The sequence below is a fragment of the Rhinolophus sinicus genome, linkage group LG04, assembly GCF_036562045.2.
Source record: "Rhinolophus sinicus isolate RSC01 linkage group LG04, ASM3656204v1, whole genome shotgun sequence".
NCBI lineage: Eukaryota > Metazoa > Chordata > Mammalia > Chiroptera > Rhinolophidae > Rhinolophus > Rhinolophus sinicus.
In genome coordinates, this window is record NC_133754.1 from 128167093 (window position 1) to 128182259 (window position 15167).

The 15167-nt window shown below is 39.1% G+C and overlaps 1 protein-coding gene across 7 annotated transcripts in view; it reads left to right on the plus strand.

Moving 5' to 3' along the window:
• Positions 1–15167, plus strand: part of BNC2 (basonuclin zinc finger protein 2) — a 415446-nt gene that overhangs the window by 276238 nt on the left and 124041 nt on the right. For all 7 annotated transcript variants that reach the window (XM_074330352.1, XM_074330351.1, XM_074330348.1 and 4 more), the window contains one exon: positions 13991–14226. In XM_074330352.1, coding sequence (XP_074186453.1) covers positions 13991–14226 — 236 coding nt within the window. The remainder of the gene's footprint in view (positions 1–13990; positions 14227–15167) is intronic.

Below are 15167 nucleotides of genomic sequence, written 5' to 3' on the forward strand. Positions count from 1 at the left end.
GTCTTTTATATTACCAGTCATGGATGCAAAGCAGTTTGATACTTGATACATGCATTAAGCAAATCCAGCAATCCAGAAGAAAACACACATCAGTGTCAAAAGTGTGTGTGATAGCCCAGAGTTTTAAGGGATTACGGGTGGGGAAAAAAAAAGAAAGATTGATTATAGAGTTAGAATGAGATTTAAAGCTGACTTACTGAGAGAGAGAAGGAAAAATACTTGTGACACAAAGGTGATGTTCATTTAAAAAAAAGGGGGGGGGCAGAATATAATCATTTCTTTCTTTTAGGTATTTCCTTCCAGATGCTGGCTTTTTGTATCACTGCTCTCTCTCAGTTTTGAAGTATTTCTTCACCTCATCTGATAGAGTTTAAAGCATATGTTCTATCAAAAGCAAATATACCTTGCATTTACATCTCCTTAGTGAAATTCTTATATAGATATATGCTATTTCAAGAAAATTAAGCCTTTAAATATAGTGAAGTGAAGGTAGGGCGATTATTCTCTTACAGAAGAGTTCATTTTTTTGTTTATTTAGTTAAAGGATTTACACAGTCCATTCAAGTAGCATAGTTCAATAGTTACTTTTAAAATGGGATATGTTTTGTAGTTAGCGTACATTTAATTCATTGATCTATAAATTACACAAAGCAAGGTTTGTGTAGTCAACTTTCAACTAGCCTGGACGACTAGAGATTGGGTAGAACAGCGGCACTAATAATAATAATCCCCAAACCTGGTTTCAGCAAGGAGATTCAATTACCAAGTCTCTTCCTAGATTTACCGTCAAGTTTGCAGATTAAATTTTCTCTTTTCCCCTTACCACCTTCTGATGGAGTTTCTGCAAATGAGGAAAGACATGCCCCCAAAAGTGGGCCATGCAAGGAAGAGAACGGAGAAGTAAAACCAAGAACCCGTTTAATCTACTAGCCAAGAGAGTGAGTTTCTGAATAACCACATGTGTGCCTCAGTCAGACTTTAATGATTTCCAAAGTCTGTTGTGAAGACTTTATTATGCATAAGGCCATGGGGGGAAGTGCCAATCAGTTTGAAATATTACCTATATAGTCTCTAGTGGAGCTCAAATTCTACGCTGGACTAATTGTGGGTGTTTTTGTGTGCTAATCCACATACTCTGAAAGCTACATGTCAAATAAGGGTGATTAAAATCCACAGGACAATGAGGGCTCATTGGAACTACTTTTGCTCCCCTTCCTTCCCTGCAGTTTAGAATCACATTCATAATGAACCATAAGAATATTAATATACTTATTCTTCATATATTAAGGGATAAGAAAAAAAATCAAGGACCATTCACATAAGGTATATAAGGTACAGTAATGTAATCAAGGTTTATGGAGGCTGAGTTTTTTTTTGTGTTTTTTTTTTTTACTTAAAAACACTAACACACTATTTGTTCAAGAAAAAAAATAAACCCTTCACACGTAAGGGCTGACAGTTTTTATCACCAGGCTTGGGGATCAACTCTTTCAGCTGCATATCTTTTCGTCTTTTCTTAAAAAGTTTTAGAAGCAAGCCTTCTCTCTCCTTGGTATTAAATATCCTAATTAATTCAACCTTGACAGTTACAGTCAAAAAGCTGTGACTTAAATGGAACATGAGTTATTTTGTACTTAATTTGCTCCCCATCACATAGTTCTTTCCCCCAAAAGTAGTGAATAAAATGTGCAGATCTAAATATTTCTTCAAGTCCTTCGGAATTTTTCTCTTAATAACAATCATTATCTGCCTTCATGATTGATCCCCTGATTCATTAAAAAGTTTTTAATATGTCATCACTGCCATTTACTAATGTTCTCCCCAAGTGTGATGGCTTTTATTAGGAGCTGGTTTACAATCTATGGGTAAGTTAAGTCTTTGCCTTGTGCCCTGATACTCATGCCTAGTAAGAGAGCTGAGCTGGGTCTTATAATGGGAAAGGATTGATGTTATAATGATTCCAAAGGGCCCCTTTATGATGAAATTCTAAATAGGCAAAATCCCATTAAACCTGTACAAGTTCATGGGCTAGCTACATTGAAATGACATATCATTATATTGGGTATAGTGTGCATATTATAAAGTGTGATATAATTGGAAATTATTGGTCATATTAGCAAGAATGAAGAGCCACACACCCTTGTAAATTCAGAGGTATAGCCTGGGTATTTGAAGTAGGAAAGAGAACAATATTCTGTTTATAAGTAATCGAAACTTTAAAATCTGACCCCAGAAATTGCTGTAATAAAATCCTGTCACTAACAACTTCATTTTTGAACTCCTAAAGTAATCGTAGAAAAAAATTCTGTAAAACAGTCCCTTAAAAACATGTGTTAAATGTTAATCAATTGGAAATTAAAACAGTATTCTGGGACCCAGAGCTTCTAAAAGCTGACCACTTGATGCTATTATAATTTGGAATCCTAAGGGGAGCTGAGGCAAAAGACATGGAGTTCTCGAAACAATTAGCCGTGCAATTTAAGGCTCACTTGGCTTTCTACCAAAATGAAAGAATAAGGCTCCTTTAATTTTTTTTTAACGTGTAAAATTGCTTCAAATTAGCATTTAAAATTTTAAAAATATCCAGGGCAGGACTGGAAATTAGTGAAATAAAAGGTTTCCCTTTAGACCATTTCATACAAAATTTTAATTGTTTTACTCTGCAAAGTAGGTGGCTTTGAAAAAATCATTCCATTTCGCTCACTTCTTACTTTATTGAATGGCTATAAGTTTCACATGGCCGTGCCTGAACAGCTATTAGGTGGAACCCACTGGACACCAGAGCCTGAACTGTTTGAGCATATTCCTGTGAAAACCACCTAAGTCATTTGAATTTGGCTTTTAAAGGAAGTTATGTTAAAAAAAAAAGTTGTGGAAAACTAAGAACTATAAACTATCACTGAGAGCCAATTTTCTAGGATCAGTGAAAAGCACTTTTATACTCCTACATTAAGAAAAAAAAGTATCTGAATATGTTCTTATTTCTGTGACCTTCACAGAAAATATTGGAAGTGAAGTCTGTAGAATTACAGGTTTACATTTATTTTAATTTATTGGAAGGTTTGGGGGAGTAATTCCTGTTATTAAAAATCGAAATAAAAAAATAGTTAATTCACATTTCATTTGACAGATGCAAGTTCTTTTATAACCACCCCTCCCCCACCCCAGGACTATTTTTATACATTTGAAAAGTGAATTTTATAAAGGACATTACTTTGTTCTTTAAGTTAGCGATACCATTAAAAGTATATATTACTTTACATTTATTCTGTATTTTGCATTACATTTTAGACTTATTTTACATTTACAGTACACACTTCCCTTAATGAACTACACAATTCTGGCTGTTCGTACGGTCCTTCTATTCCTGACAGAAATGAGTTTTCTTCATCCATGCTTATGTGTCATTTTTGGTTCTTGGGGCTTAGCTACCACTTTCCTTTGGAAAACTATAGATCCCATCAAAGTGTTTATTGAAATTATATCCAGGCCTCAATTTCTCCTTTGTTTTATAGCCAGAAAATGACCAGTTTAAGCTTCTGTTTCTGTCATTTTAAAGAAATCCAGGTAAATTATGTTCCCTCAGTAACCTAATTCGTAGTTTAAGAAGCTCTTGTTGTATGCATTCTCTTTTCTTTTTTGAACTAGTACCCATATTGTGCAGTTAAACCTGCTTTTTTGGCCCCCAGATAAAACTCCGCATACTAAAGAGAGCTCACCTTTTATGTCACCAGGCCTTTTACAAAGGAAAAATAATCTTTCCTTTATAGATGCTTTTTTTACAGTCTTAGGGTGTTACTGTTCTCAGACCCCTTTCTGAAGTCTATGCTATAATGTATCTGTAGCTATGAGACCATAAATCTAGCCCATTTATCATAAATCTAATGATCGGTACTATGATTTTCATATCTCTTTTTATGACGTCTATGCATATGCTCTACTTCAGGCACCCTGGTATTGGGCTTGTTTTCTTTAACAATATGGGAGTTCATACTGTTTTTACCTAGAAATGCATTGGATGCCTCTAAATAATGCTGGCAGTGGTAGGAAAGGAAATAAACTACACAAAGTTTGGAAAGAATTCCTGCCCAGGTACTGTGTTTCCCCGAAAATAAGACCTAGCCGGACCATCAGCTCTAATGCGTCTTTTGGAGCAAAAATTAATGTAAGACATGGTCTCATTTTAATATACTATAAGACCGGGTCTTAATATAATATAATATAATATAACATAACATAATATTATAAGTCCAGGTCTTATATTAATTTTTGCTCCATAAGACGCAGTAGAGCTGGTGGTCCAGCTAGGTCTTATTTTGGGGGAAACACGGGAGAAGCCCTAATTCACTCCCTAAACTCTCCCAGAGAACCTGCACTGTTCTCTAGAGGAGAAAGAGCGAATGAGAAGGTTGAGAAAGGGACATGGGTGAAATGAAGAATTTGGTGGGACAGTGGAATCCTGCATTTACTCTTTCAGGGCGAATACATAATGGCCTCCTCCTAGCCTATGTACGTATCACTGTGTTCATCCATTCAACAATATGAGGGCTAAACACCCTTGAGTGATTATGCTTCAGATATAGTTGCTACTTAACATCTACCTCTTGTTATAAAACAAATGACCGGCTAAATGGGCAATATATTGTTGAGATGTATATGATTGGCACACGTAAGTGCCACCGTTGTTGAGAAAGTTTGCTCTTAGATGAGGGGACCTCTCCAGACTTCATGGATAAAGAAAATAGAACTTGAATTGAAGCTAGAAGAAAAGGGTAGTCAAGAGGTAAATAAGAAAGAGGAAAGACACTTAAGGAACAGCATTGAAAATTAAAAATTTGAAAAACGTAGCCTAGCAGATGGAAGGACCCCTGCTTGTCTTTCCAGCTTCATCTTGTATGTCATCCTCTTCCTGTCCTCGCAGAATTGGCTTTGTTTGGGACACGCCATCCCCACCCTCATTTACATTACATTCTCTTGCCACATACCCAGTTTGTAATTCTGTGTGTTAATGTGTATTTTTAAAAGTCTTGATTTCCACACTAGTCTATTCACTTCAAGCAGGCCTGAATCATATCTGTTTTCTTCTCCATTAAATCTCCAAAGCTAAGCATAGGGCCTGGAAATATTCATTTAGTGACCAAATATTAAAGTGCTAGGAATGTTTCAAAGGCAGTGGGGTAGCTCACTTTGGTTGGAACAGAAGGCTTATGTCAGAATTATTAGGATGGAAAGTAAGTCTGTCCAAGGTCTTCTGACTCCGGTTAAGGATTTTTGTGTATTATTGTTGGGGCGGGGAGGCGGCACCATTGGAAACCCTGGAGCTGAGAAGAGACATTCTAAGCAGTGTTTTGAGAAGACTGACTTGAGGCTTGGTTGTATTTAGGTCGTATTAGGCCAAGGAGAACAGAGGTATAGCATCCCCCCCAGCGCCCCCAGCCCAGAGTCACTTGCAGTAATAGAATTTTGAGAGTCTAAAATCCTGTACTAAAGTGACAGAAGTTAGGCCAGAAAGGAGGGATTGATCCAGGGGAACTTCAATGGAGAAACTTATGGATACTAAGTAGACTGAGATAATTGTCAACATTCTTGCTATATATCATGTTAAGTGAGGAAAACACCAATAAAGCAGAAATTTGTATCCATAGTGCGACTTCAACCATATAAAATTATGGATTGAAAAAAGATACAGTGATATTAACATGTGGACAATCGTTGCCTTGGCTGGTGGGATGTTTTACTTTTTCTCAAATTTACAACATTTTTTTCAGTGAGCACCTGCCTATGACATACCCAATCAGAAAATAACCCCCACCCCAAAAAATAAAAATGTTGAGATGTATATTTTGGCCTTGTTTCTTAGTCCTACCTTTCACAGCAATAGGGGTCAAGTACATATTTGGAGTTGAGGACGCGCTGCATCGGGAGAACACAATTTATAGGTTAGGGATCAGGGGCAGGGCAGGAGTAGTCGGATTCCTGGAGGCAGATTATCACACGCAGGCAGCGGGAGAGGCAGCTCCTCTGGAATCCTAATATTTCCCCTGCATCTCAGTTGACTTCCCCCGTCAGTCCCCCAAGCTCATCCTGTAACCTTGCCTCACCTTCACGCCAAGCATCTGTTTTTCTCTTGTACTTCTTAGGTTGCTCTTGATCCTATAGTCTCCTTTCCTTTCTCTTGGAAATTAAGGTAGGGGTCTTCAAACTGTTGGCTTGCCGGCCTCCAAAAGAATTTTGAAAATGAAGAGCCATCCTGTATTTTCATGTGCTAAGTAACTTGCCAACATCATACAGCAAGTAGGGGGCAGAGTTGGGATTAGAACTTTTGGCGACTGTCCCTAGAAATGCCTTAATCTGCATGACAGCAAACACTTTTTAAACATTGGGGACTTTAAATTACTACTTTAAGTTATTATTGTTATTTTTTTTATTACCACTGCTGACTTAGCTATCTTAATTGATGAAAACTTCCACCCGTGCTTAGGTCAAATCCGACTGCCAAATCTGACTTGATTTTCATTGGAAAGAATTGAACTCACATTTCAATTCAAATAAATGTATTAATATACAAGTTGAGAAAAATTATTAAAACATCAATAAATTATGGACTGCGTTTCATAAATTACTAAGGCAGTTCAGAATAAAAATGTGAAGCTAGTAAAATTAATTTATTTGGTTTACGATAGAAATGTTATTTTTCATCTCTAATAAGTCATGATGTACTGTAATATATAACTTAAATAAGGTTTTATGAAATGAAGAGTATGTTAGAAGTCATGGTATTATATCGATAATGGGATTCCATATGTATAGTGCAATTTGTTGTTGGACTTTAGGAACAAATTAGATAAGGGTCATATACAAAAACACTAATTTTGCTAGATCTCATGGTCAAACTGTTTTTATGTATTTAATGAAAGAAGTTATATACTGCTAAAAATTAAGTTCTTTGATATTTAAATCATAATTCAGTTTTATTAATAGGGTATGGAAATTTTATAAGATGAAAATGATTACATAACTAAAATAAATATTTTGATTTTTTTTTGTAAATGGGTTGTAACTATCTTATTAAATGATAAACATAGTTTCTGCAAGAAATCATGTAAAATTTTTATCCACAGGTTTTATCCAGTATATCCTACAAATTTTGTAGGTCCAGGGTAATATTCAAACTAAATTTAAGAGAGTAGGCGTCACTTACATGTGCTCAGGGGCTTTTCTTCCCGTGGTGACACCTCCTATGGAGGAGTATCAGAAGTAGCTGAAAAGAATGGTTTACATTATGGCCAAGACATGGAAACAACCAAAGTGTCCTTCGATAGATGACTGGAAAGAAGATATGGTACATACACACAATGGAATACTACTCGGCCATAAGAAAAAATGAAATACTGCCATTTGTGACAACATGGATAGATCTTTAGATTATCATGCTAAGCGAAATAGGTCAGACAGAAAAAGTGGGGAACCATATGATTTCACTTATGTGTGGGATATAAAACTGAAAACAACAAATGAACAAGACAAACAAACAAAAAATCATAGACACAGACAACAGTTCAGTGGTTACCAGAGGATAAGGGGGGAAAGGGGTGGTAGAAGAGGGTCAAATATATGGTGATGGAAGGAGAACTGACTCTGGGTGGTGAACACACAATGCAATATACACAGAGGGTGCCAAAAACGTGTACACATTTTAAGAAAGGAAAAAACTGTATTAAAATTGTAATACTCAATATACCGATAACAAAAGATGAATACAAGTCACATTTGACTTCTGCAATTACAAGAGGTGCTCAGAGTGGTTACCATCAGCGTAATTTTAATACATTTTTTTCCTTTCTTAAAATGTGTACGCATTTTCTTGGCACCCTCTGTAGATGATGTATTATAGAATTATTTGCTTGAAACCTATATAATTTTACTAACTAATGTCACCCCAATAAATTTAATAAAAATTAAAAATAAAATAGAATGTCTTACCTTCAGTATGTGGGGTGGGGTGGAAGGGGGCACTTTCAGTATTGGACATTTTTGCTTTGCTCTCACAGGATACTTACTAAAAAGTGATACATTGTTAAAATAGGCGGGAATGCAAGAGGTGAATGCATTACAGTTGCCCCATTTACATTTTATTTGAATTCTTAGTAATCCAACATAGACCCAAATATTAGGTTCTATTTACTCTTTAATCATATATGTATAATCAAGGAAAGAGAGCCTGTTTGCAGTTTCTTGATGCTTTTATTAATCATTAAAGGAGGCTTTCATGAAGCAATTCAAGTAAGTCATCAGTTATTTTGGCACCCAGGAGAGTTTTACACCCTGTGCCAGTGCATCGTATAAGTTGAATCAGACTATCCCTTTATTTTGTAAAGAAGGCAGAGTACAGTTTCCAAAGGAGAAATGGGAAAGGGTAATCTGCAAGAGCTTACAAGCCTATTCTCAGGTGGATCAATTTTAGGAAAGAGTAACTATGGGATTGCAGGATCTGGAAGTTGCCTATGTCTCCCTACCTCTTGGACGGCCTTCGCGTACTCCACGTGTAGGCATATCATAGTTAGAATACCACTGAGTGAAGGCATCTCCCAGTGGAGTATTGCAAAAATGTCCTACTCTGTCCACTTGACTCCAGCCCATCCCTGCCCCCAACTCTGTCTCTGTGATTTTCAGTGTGGCATGTCTATGGGGTCTATGTCACAGTCACCTGTGGTGATTTTTCAAGCTCAACACGACTGTGTCCCTCTCCACTCTTCTCCTCTAGGGGTTTGTGACTCTGTGGCCGAGCTTCATTCAGCACCTTTGTAACTGTCACTGGTGAACATGGGCCATGTACCCCAGGGTCACAACCATTGTTTTAATTAAACTTCTGGACTCTTGTCAGAATTTTATATGTAAAATTATAAATCATTTTCATCTTATAAAATGTTTAATATTTTCTGTATCCTGCTAATGAGAAGTAAAAGTGTAAGCTTTCCATAGGTTTGGGCCTTCCGTGTTAAGGTTCCTTACAGTATGCCCATCTTAATTGTTTTTACTTATCTTTAGCCATTTTGCCTCAAAAGTTTTACATTCTTTGGCTGTTCACACACTCCATTTGTCCAGTGGTTCTTAAAATACTGTCCCTGGCAGCTGCATCAGTATCGTGTGGATTGGTCCCCACCCCAGACCTAGTGAATCAGAAACTGGGGAAGTGGCCCAACAATCTGGGTTTTAACAACCCTTTGGGCAAAGGGATCAAAGCAGGCAAAACCTTAGGTTTTCTGACACAGGTAATGTTTGAGAACCCTTACCTTAGTTCCTTCTACCCAGATAGTTCACCTCCTTTCTTGTTTGTGAATTCCTAGTAATCTTCTAAGACTGCCTTCCCGGCAGAGTTGCCCTCTCTTCTGTGTCCTCCAGTCCTTTATCAGATCTCTTTTATAGCATTTATAGTGCTTGCATCTGTCTACCTTTCAAGGTGGAGGCCACAGCATAAATGACTTCTGCATCTGCATGCAGCACCTCCGTCGGCCATAAGTTAAGTGCTGGTGAATAAATGAATGTATGCATGACTGAAGGAGAAGAGCATTTAGGTGGAGTGGTGATCAATAAGGTCAGCCGCTATGGAGAGATCATGGAAAATAATGAAGGAAGAAAGCTATTGGATTTCATAGTAAGGCAGGTGTTGGTGACCTTTGAAATGCTTGCTTCAGCAGAGTGATGGGCAAGAAGCCCAGATTGCTGAGAATTAAGGACTTCCAACGTGATGAAGGCTTGCAAGTTCCCAGAGTTTCTTATTGACTGTTTATCTGAACATGTGGTGGAAACAGACTTTTCTTGGGAGAAATAACTAAGTGACCTTAGGCTGGTTATTTAACCTCTTTGAGTCTGTGATCTCCGAATAGGCAATAATAATAATAATGTGTTTTTAATTGTTTTAAAGGATAAAATGAGATCATTCTAACCCACTAGAATGATGCTTGACATTTAGTTAGTACTTAAAGCATCATTTCCTTTGCTCCTCCCACTCGACAGTTATTTTTATTAATGTTGTTGATGGAATCCGTCACCCTTTGTGAATTTGTATAAGATATGAAATTGTTAAGGACACCCTCATTCCAGTCATTGGAAAAATTGCATTTGGCCGGGAATTAACATACCTTTCATTGAATATGGTACCCAGATGGAAAATTACCCCAAAAGGTAATTGTCTCGGGCAAGCCTCTTTTAGGTAAAAGTTATGCAATCCTACTTTAAGCGGATAAGAATAAAGAGAGGGAGAGAGAGAAAGAGTTTCTTGGCTTGTGTAACTGAAAATCCCAGGGATAGTACCAGCCTCAAGCACGGCCATATCTGTACCTTCTGGATCAAACAATATTGTCAGTACCTCATCTTTCTCAGACCATCTTACAGCCCGCTGTCTTCCATGTGATCTTTGTTCTCAAGCATATTTACCAGCTACAAATTTCGAGGAAAGAGAAAATTTCCCAGTAGTCCTAACAAAAGTCCAGGATTCAGTCTCACTGTTGCTGTGGCCAAGGAACTGGGCTGTACTGGTTTTCCAGGCTTAGCTTAAGGAATGTTCTCTTCTATAAAATAACTGGTAAGGGAAGAGTGTTTCCCCAAAGGGAAATCCAGTTTCTGTAACCAAAATGAAGGGAAGTAGATCAAAGCAGGCAAAACAATTGATTCCTTCCTATTATATAGAAAAGTGTGTTTTCAAACTGTGCTGCTGGGAACTCTAGGGGCCCAACTGAGATGCTTCCACAAGTTGAAGGGAGGAAACGAGTAACCAATGATTGGAAGTTCTCTAATCCATGCTCACTCTAGATTCATCAAAAGCAGCTTCACTTTTATACATTTTTATATCCAATTTCTGGTTAAGATGTCATTTGAAAATGGAGTTTTGGCGGAGCATTGGTGTCGGACAGTTTAGCAGGTGGTCAGGCCCATAAAGTATAAAAGCAGGTGCCCACTCCGTGCCACTGAACAAATTCTCGTCCTGACTGTTCTTCATCCCATTGGCCCAACTCATATTCCTAACCTACTAAGACCCAGGCTGGAATCCTCCACACTCAGACATAGGAAGATTGTGGCATTAGGCAGAAGCCCAGTTCTCAGTTTACTGATACTGTGACAATTAAACAAAGCATCACTTTGTCCATCAAGAAGACACCCCCACAACTTGTCGACAACTTGGTGACTCAGTGTGATTCAGCAATTATAAAGCAGGAAATTTGGATACATTCAAAAAATTTGACAGCTCATAATGTTTGATGATATGTTTATACTGAAATTTACAGTTGATATCTGCAAGCTGGGCAGTGTAATATTTTTTAAGCCTTTGTCTCTTACTCATCTCTTAGGTAATTGCTGCTTAAATCACACTCTTGGGGCTTTTTCCTTATCTCCTATTGAATTTTTTAAATATCTGGTCCACCCTTTCATCCTCCCAAAGGGTGGATGAGATCTCAGATCCCAAATGTGCGACATGCCTGTTTGTGTAAATAACATTTTATCAGAACACAGACACTCCCATTCGTTTGTCTCACCTGCTTTCATAACAGCAGAGGTGAATAGTCGTGAACGGGAACGTACAGCCCGCAAGAAGTAAAAATATTTACTGTCTGGTCCTTTGCAGAAAAAATTGTTCACATCTGCTCTGTATTTCTGTGGTTTATACCAGTGTTCCCACTTCTTGACATGTGGTATACTTACGAAGAAGCATCAGGTAATGTCCTTCTAATACTCTCACTCTTTGATGTTCTCAGAAGCGTATCTGGGGAAGTATTTTGGTCATACCTGTTCCACTTGTGCTCTTTCAGTTCTCTAAACAGCTTCTCTCTGTGTCTGTACCCTCAGCCACGTACTCCTCTTCATCGTCTAAAGCTGCCAGTCCTTGTTAAAGAGTAGGAGGAAGAGCAATGACATGCCAGCTTTCCACTAGCCCTTAAACATGCATATACTTAATGCACAGGTACAAGGTCTAAACACATTGACCACAATCAGGATTTGATGTCATTTTATTTTCTCCTCCTGCCCCATCTCGATTTCAGTGCATTTTGTGAAGAAGTGAATGATATGGGCCAGGAGGGTTGATGAAGGAAAATGGGGGAGGAACAGATCTTCTCTGGCCTGGTCACTGCGCTCTGTAAGCAGCAGCCACTCACAGAGGCTGAGTAACTAAGCTGTACTTGAAGAAGAACAGGGATAATAATACCTCTTTCCTGCATTTTTACAGTCTAAATGCCCTGTGGAATGAGAGAAGACTTCAATCCCTAGGCTTGTGAAACCCTTATCTTTCCCAAACGTTAAATTAATTTTTAAGGCTATTTATTCAAAGTTGACTTAACCACTAGAATAGGAAAAGATCAGACAAATCAGCTGCAAGAAATGAAGTATGAGGAAACCCGAACTCTTTGACAAAGTATTCCTGGGAGTAAATGTGTTGAATGAAGCCAGCGGGTAAATGATAAGGGCCTTTACACTATGGATGTAAGAAAGCAATTTATCAAGAGTACATGAACTCTCTAGTGACCACAAGTCAGGAGGAAACGAGAGTGGAGGAGGAGCCCTGAAAAAAATAGATTCGAAATACTAAAAACCGTGTGTGTGCATGCACTTTTAAGTACTTGCATTAATATGCGGAAATACCCGTATATTAAAATAAGAGTTGCTCAGAATGCCCATGTAGAGTACAGTACAGACTGTTATGGGATAAGGTGGTAGGAAGAGTCAGTGAGAAAGGCCAGGCAGTGGTTTAGAACTTGCAGAAACCTTAGGTACAGTCAGGTACGCGAGTGAGGATTTGAGCCTGGATGTTGTTCTCTGATATCCATTTGCCTGACTCGGAGATTAGATGACCATCTTTCCGGCTCACAGGTTTATCTGTTTTAATCTCTAGAAGGTCATAGGTGTATACTTGTGACAGTTGATCTAACGCTTTTGTGTTCTCTTAAGGAGTTCAAAGCACCTCTTATTATCTCATTAATCTTTGCAGCACCTCTTTGAGCCCTGTGGACGAGACAATGTTATCTTAATTGTTCATTTTAGAGAAACTGAGGGAAAATGTAATTACATTATCTACAGTAGGGTTCCGAGTAACTCAGATAAGGATGGAGACTAGGACCCCATGACCTTATCTTGGCTTTTAGATCTAGGGGAGAGGAATAATTTCTTAGATTTGAGGAGAAAAAGGCCTACTTGTTGAAATAAAATTTTCAATAAACATATTTACTCTGCGGATTTTCTGTACTGAGATAATACGGCTGAAATACATAGAAATCTAATTTTAGTCATTTTTTTTTTCTTCATTTTCGTCTGACACTAAGACCCTGGTCTGACCTGTTTAAAAAGTGACTGAATTGTGGCTTGAATTTCTTTCTTTTTTCCTTTTTTTGAATAACTTTTAGAGAACATGCCAGGGAATACTAAACTAAATCTAACAGGTGAACAGCAAGAGGTAAAATTGGGAGAACTAAGTCTTGGGATAATTTCCTTTAGCTAATTTCACTTGAGAGCCCACCACCCAGATGTTAGCTTTCCTTATTTCTTCTAAATTCGGCCTTTTCCCCCTGTGGTCTAAAGGACATGCTCTTTGAACCGTTCAGCTTTTATAAGGGGTGAATCTTATGCATAAAAGCAACATTGGCTGAGCCTGTTCTTCTGCTGTGTGGTGGGAATTGTTTGTTTTTCTTCCTTGGTGGTGGGAGGGAGGACGCTCTGGTATCTTGGGTTGAGCCATAGTTCAATTAGCAAATTAATTAGTCTGGTTTTTAGAGTCAGCCACAGTCATTGAGAAGCATCCTCAGTGGCTCTCCTTCAGAACGTTGACGGTGCTTTATATTTGCCATTTATACCAAAAACGGGGAAGAGGTGGGAAGAGAGCTATTTACATGGCAAGCTCTCCCTTAAACATCCGTCCTTAGAAATGGTGCCCTGATCACGTCCAGTAACTTGTTTCTGCTTTCTCTGTCTCTGTCTTCTCCCTTCGGTGCGACTGCCACAGCCTTGGATAAGCTCAGCACACAGCACCTGTACCACCCCACGCAAGTGGAGATCGTGCAGTCCAACGTGGTGTTTGACATCAGCAGCCTGATGCTCTACGGGACGCAAGCGGTGCCCGTGCGGCTAAAGATCCTGCTGGACCGTCTCTTCAGTGTCCTGAAGCAAGAGGAGGTGCTGCACATCCTGCACGGCCTGGGCTGGACGCTGCGGGACTACGTTCGGGGGTACATCCTTCAGGTAGGGGGAGGACGTGGAAGCTGGTGTCTGGGACCAGTTCTCGGAGGGCTTGGGTGAGGGACAGCCCTTGGCCCACCTGGTCCCCTCCTGCCCCTCGCAGGCCCCGGCATTCGCACTGTCTTCTGGTTAAAATGGTCCTTCGGGCAGACTCGTCAGGGAGTTGGGAGGAAGCAGTGATGTCCCCACAGCAGGCCAGCTTTGGGCCTCCGTGGTGTGTGTTAGAAAGGAAAACGTGGCCTGTCGCCTCGTGTTGTTTCATTCGCGTCTTTTCGATTCCAAATCTCTCCCCCTATCCCATGAGCTCCCTGGCTTCTCCAGCAAGTCTTACTGTAGCTCTACTGAAAGGGTCGGGCATCTGAGGATCTGAGATGACACTTCCTCTGGGTTTGGTAGGGCTTGTTCGTACACTTCACTTGTAGCTTTGGTGTTTTCTTGGTTGTCTGTGTACCCTAACTAATCACTGCTTCTTCGTCCAAATCAAAGGAAGAACTGTAACCTCTGTACACTCCCTGCGTTTATAACCAGTCAACCTTCACATTCCAAAACCTGCAGACATGGTTATAGATTTGGCCTTCACAGCACCTGTTCTTCCAGCTTTGAGTCCCTTCATTGTGTCAGGGGCACTTCTGATCCAGTAAAGGTCTGAAAACTTTTCCGGGAGGCCTTCAGCCTCCGCTCCCTTCCCCCGCGACCTCCTTGCCTTTTTTTTTTCCATCATATTTTGCAGTATGTTACGAGTGGGTTTGCATTGTGTACTTTGCCTCTGAAATTTTTTTTATGGCCATCTGTCTTCCTACGACCCTTGAAGGGTAAATGTTGAAAACAGCATGTTGAGAGACCCCAGGATCCAAAAAGACTACACAGGATGATGAGGAAGGGCTCCCTCCTGCCAAAGGAGATCACAGTTGGAGTAGGTAGAATCTGAAGTGATTTTTGAAATT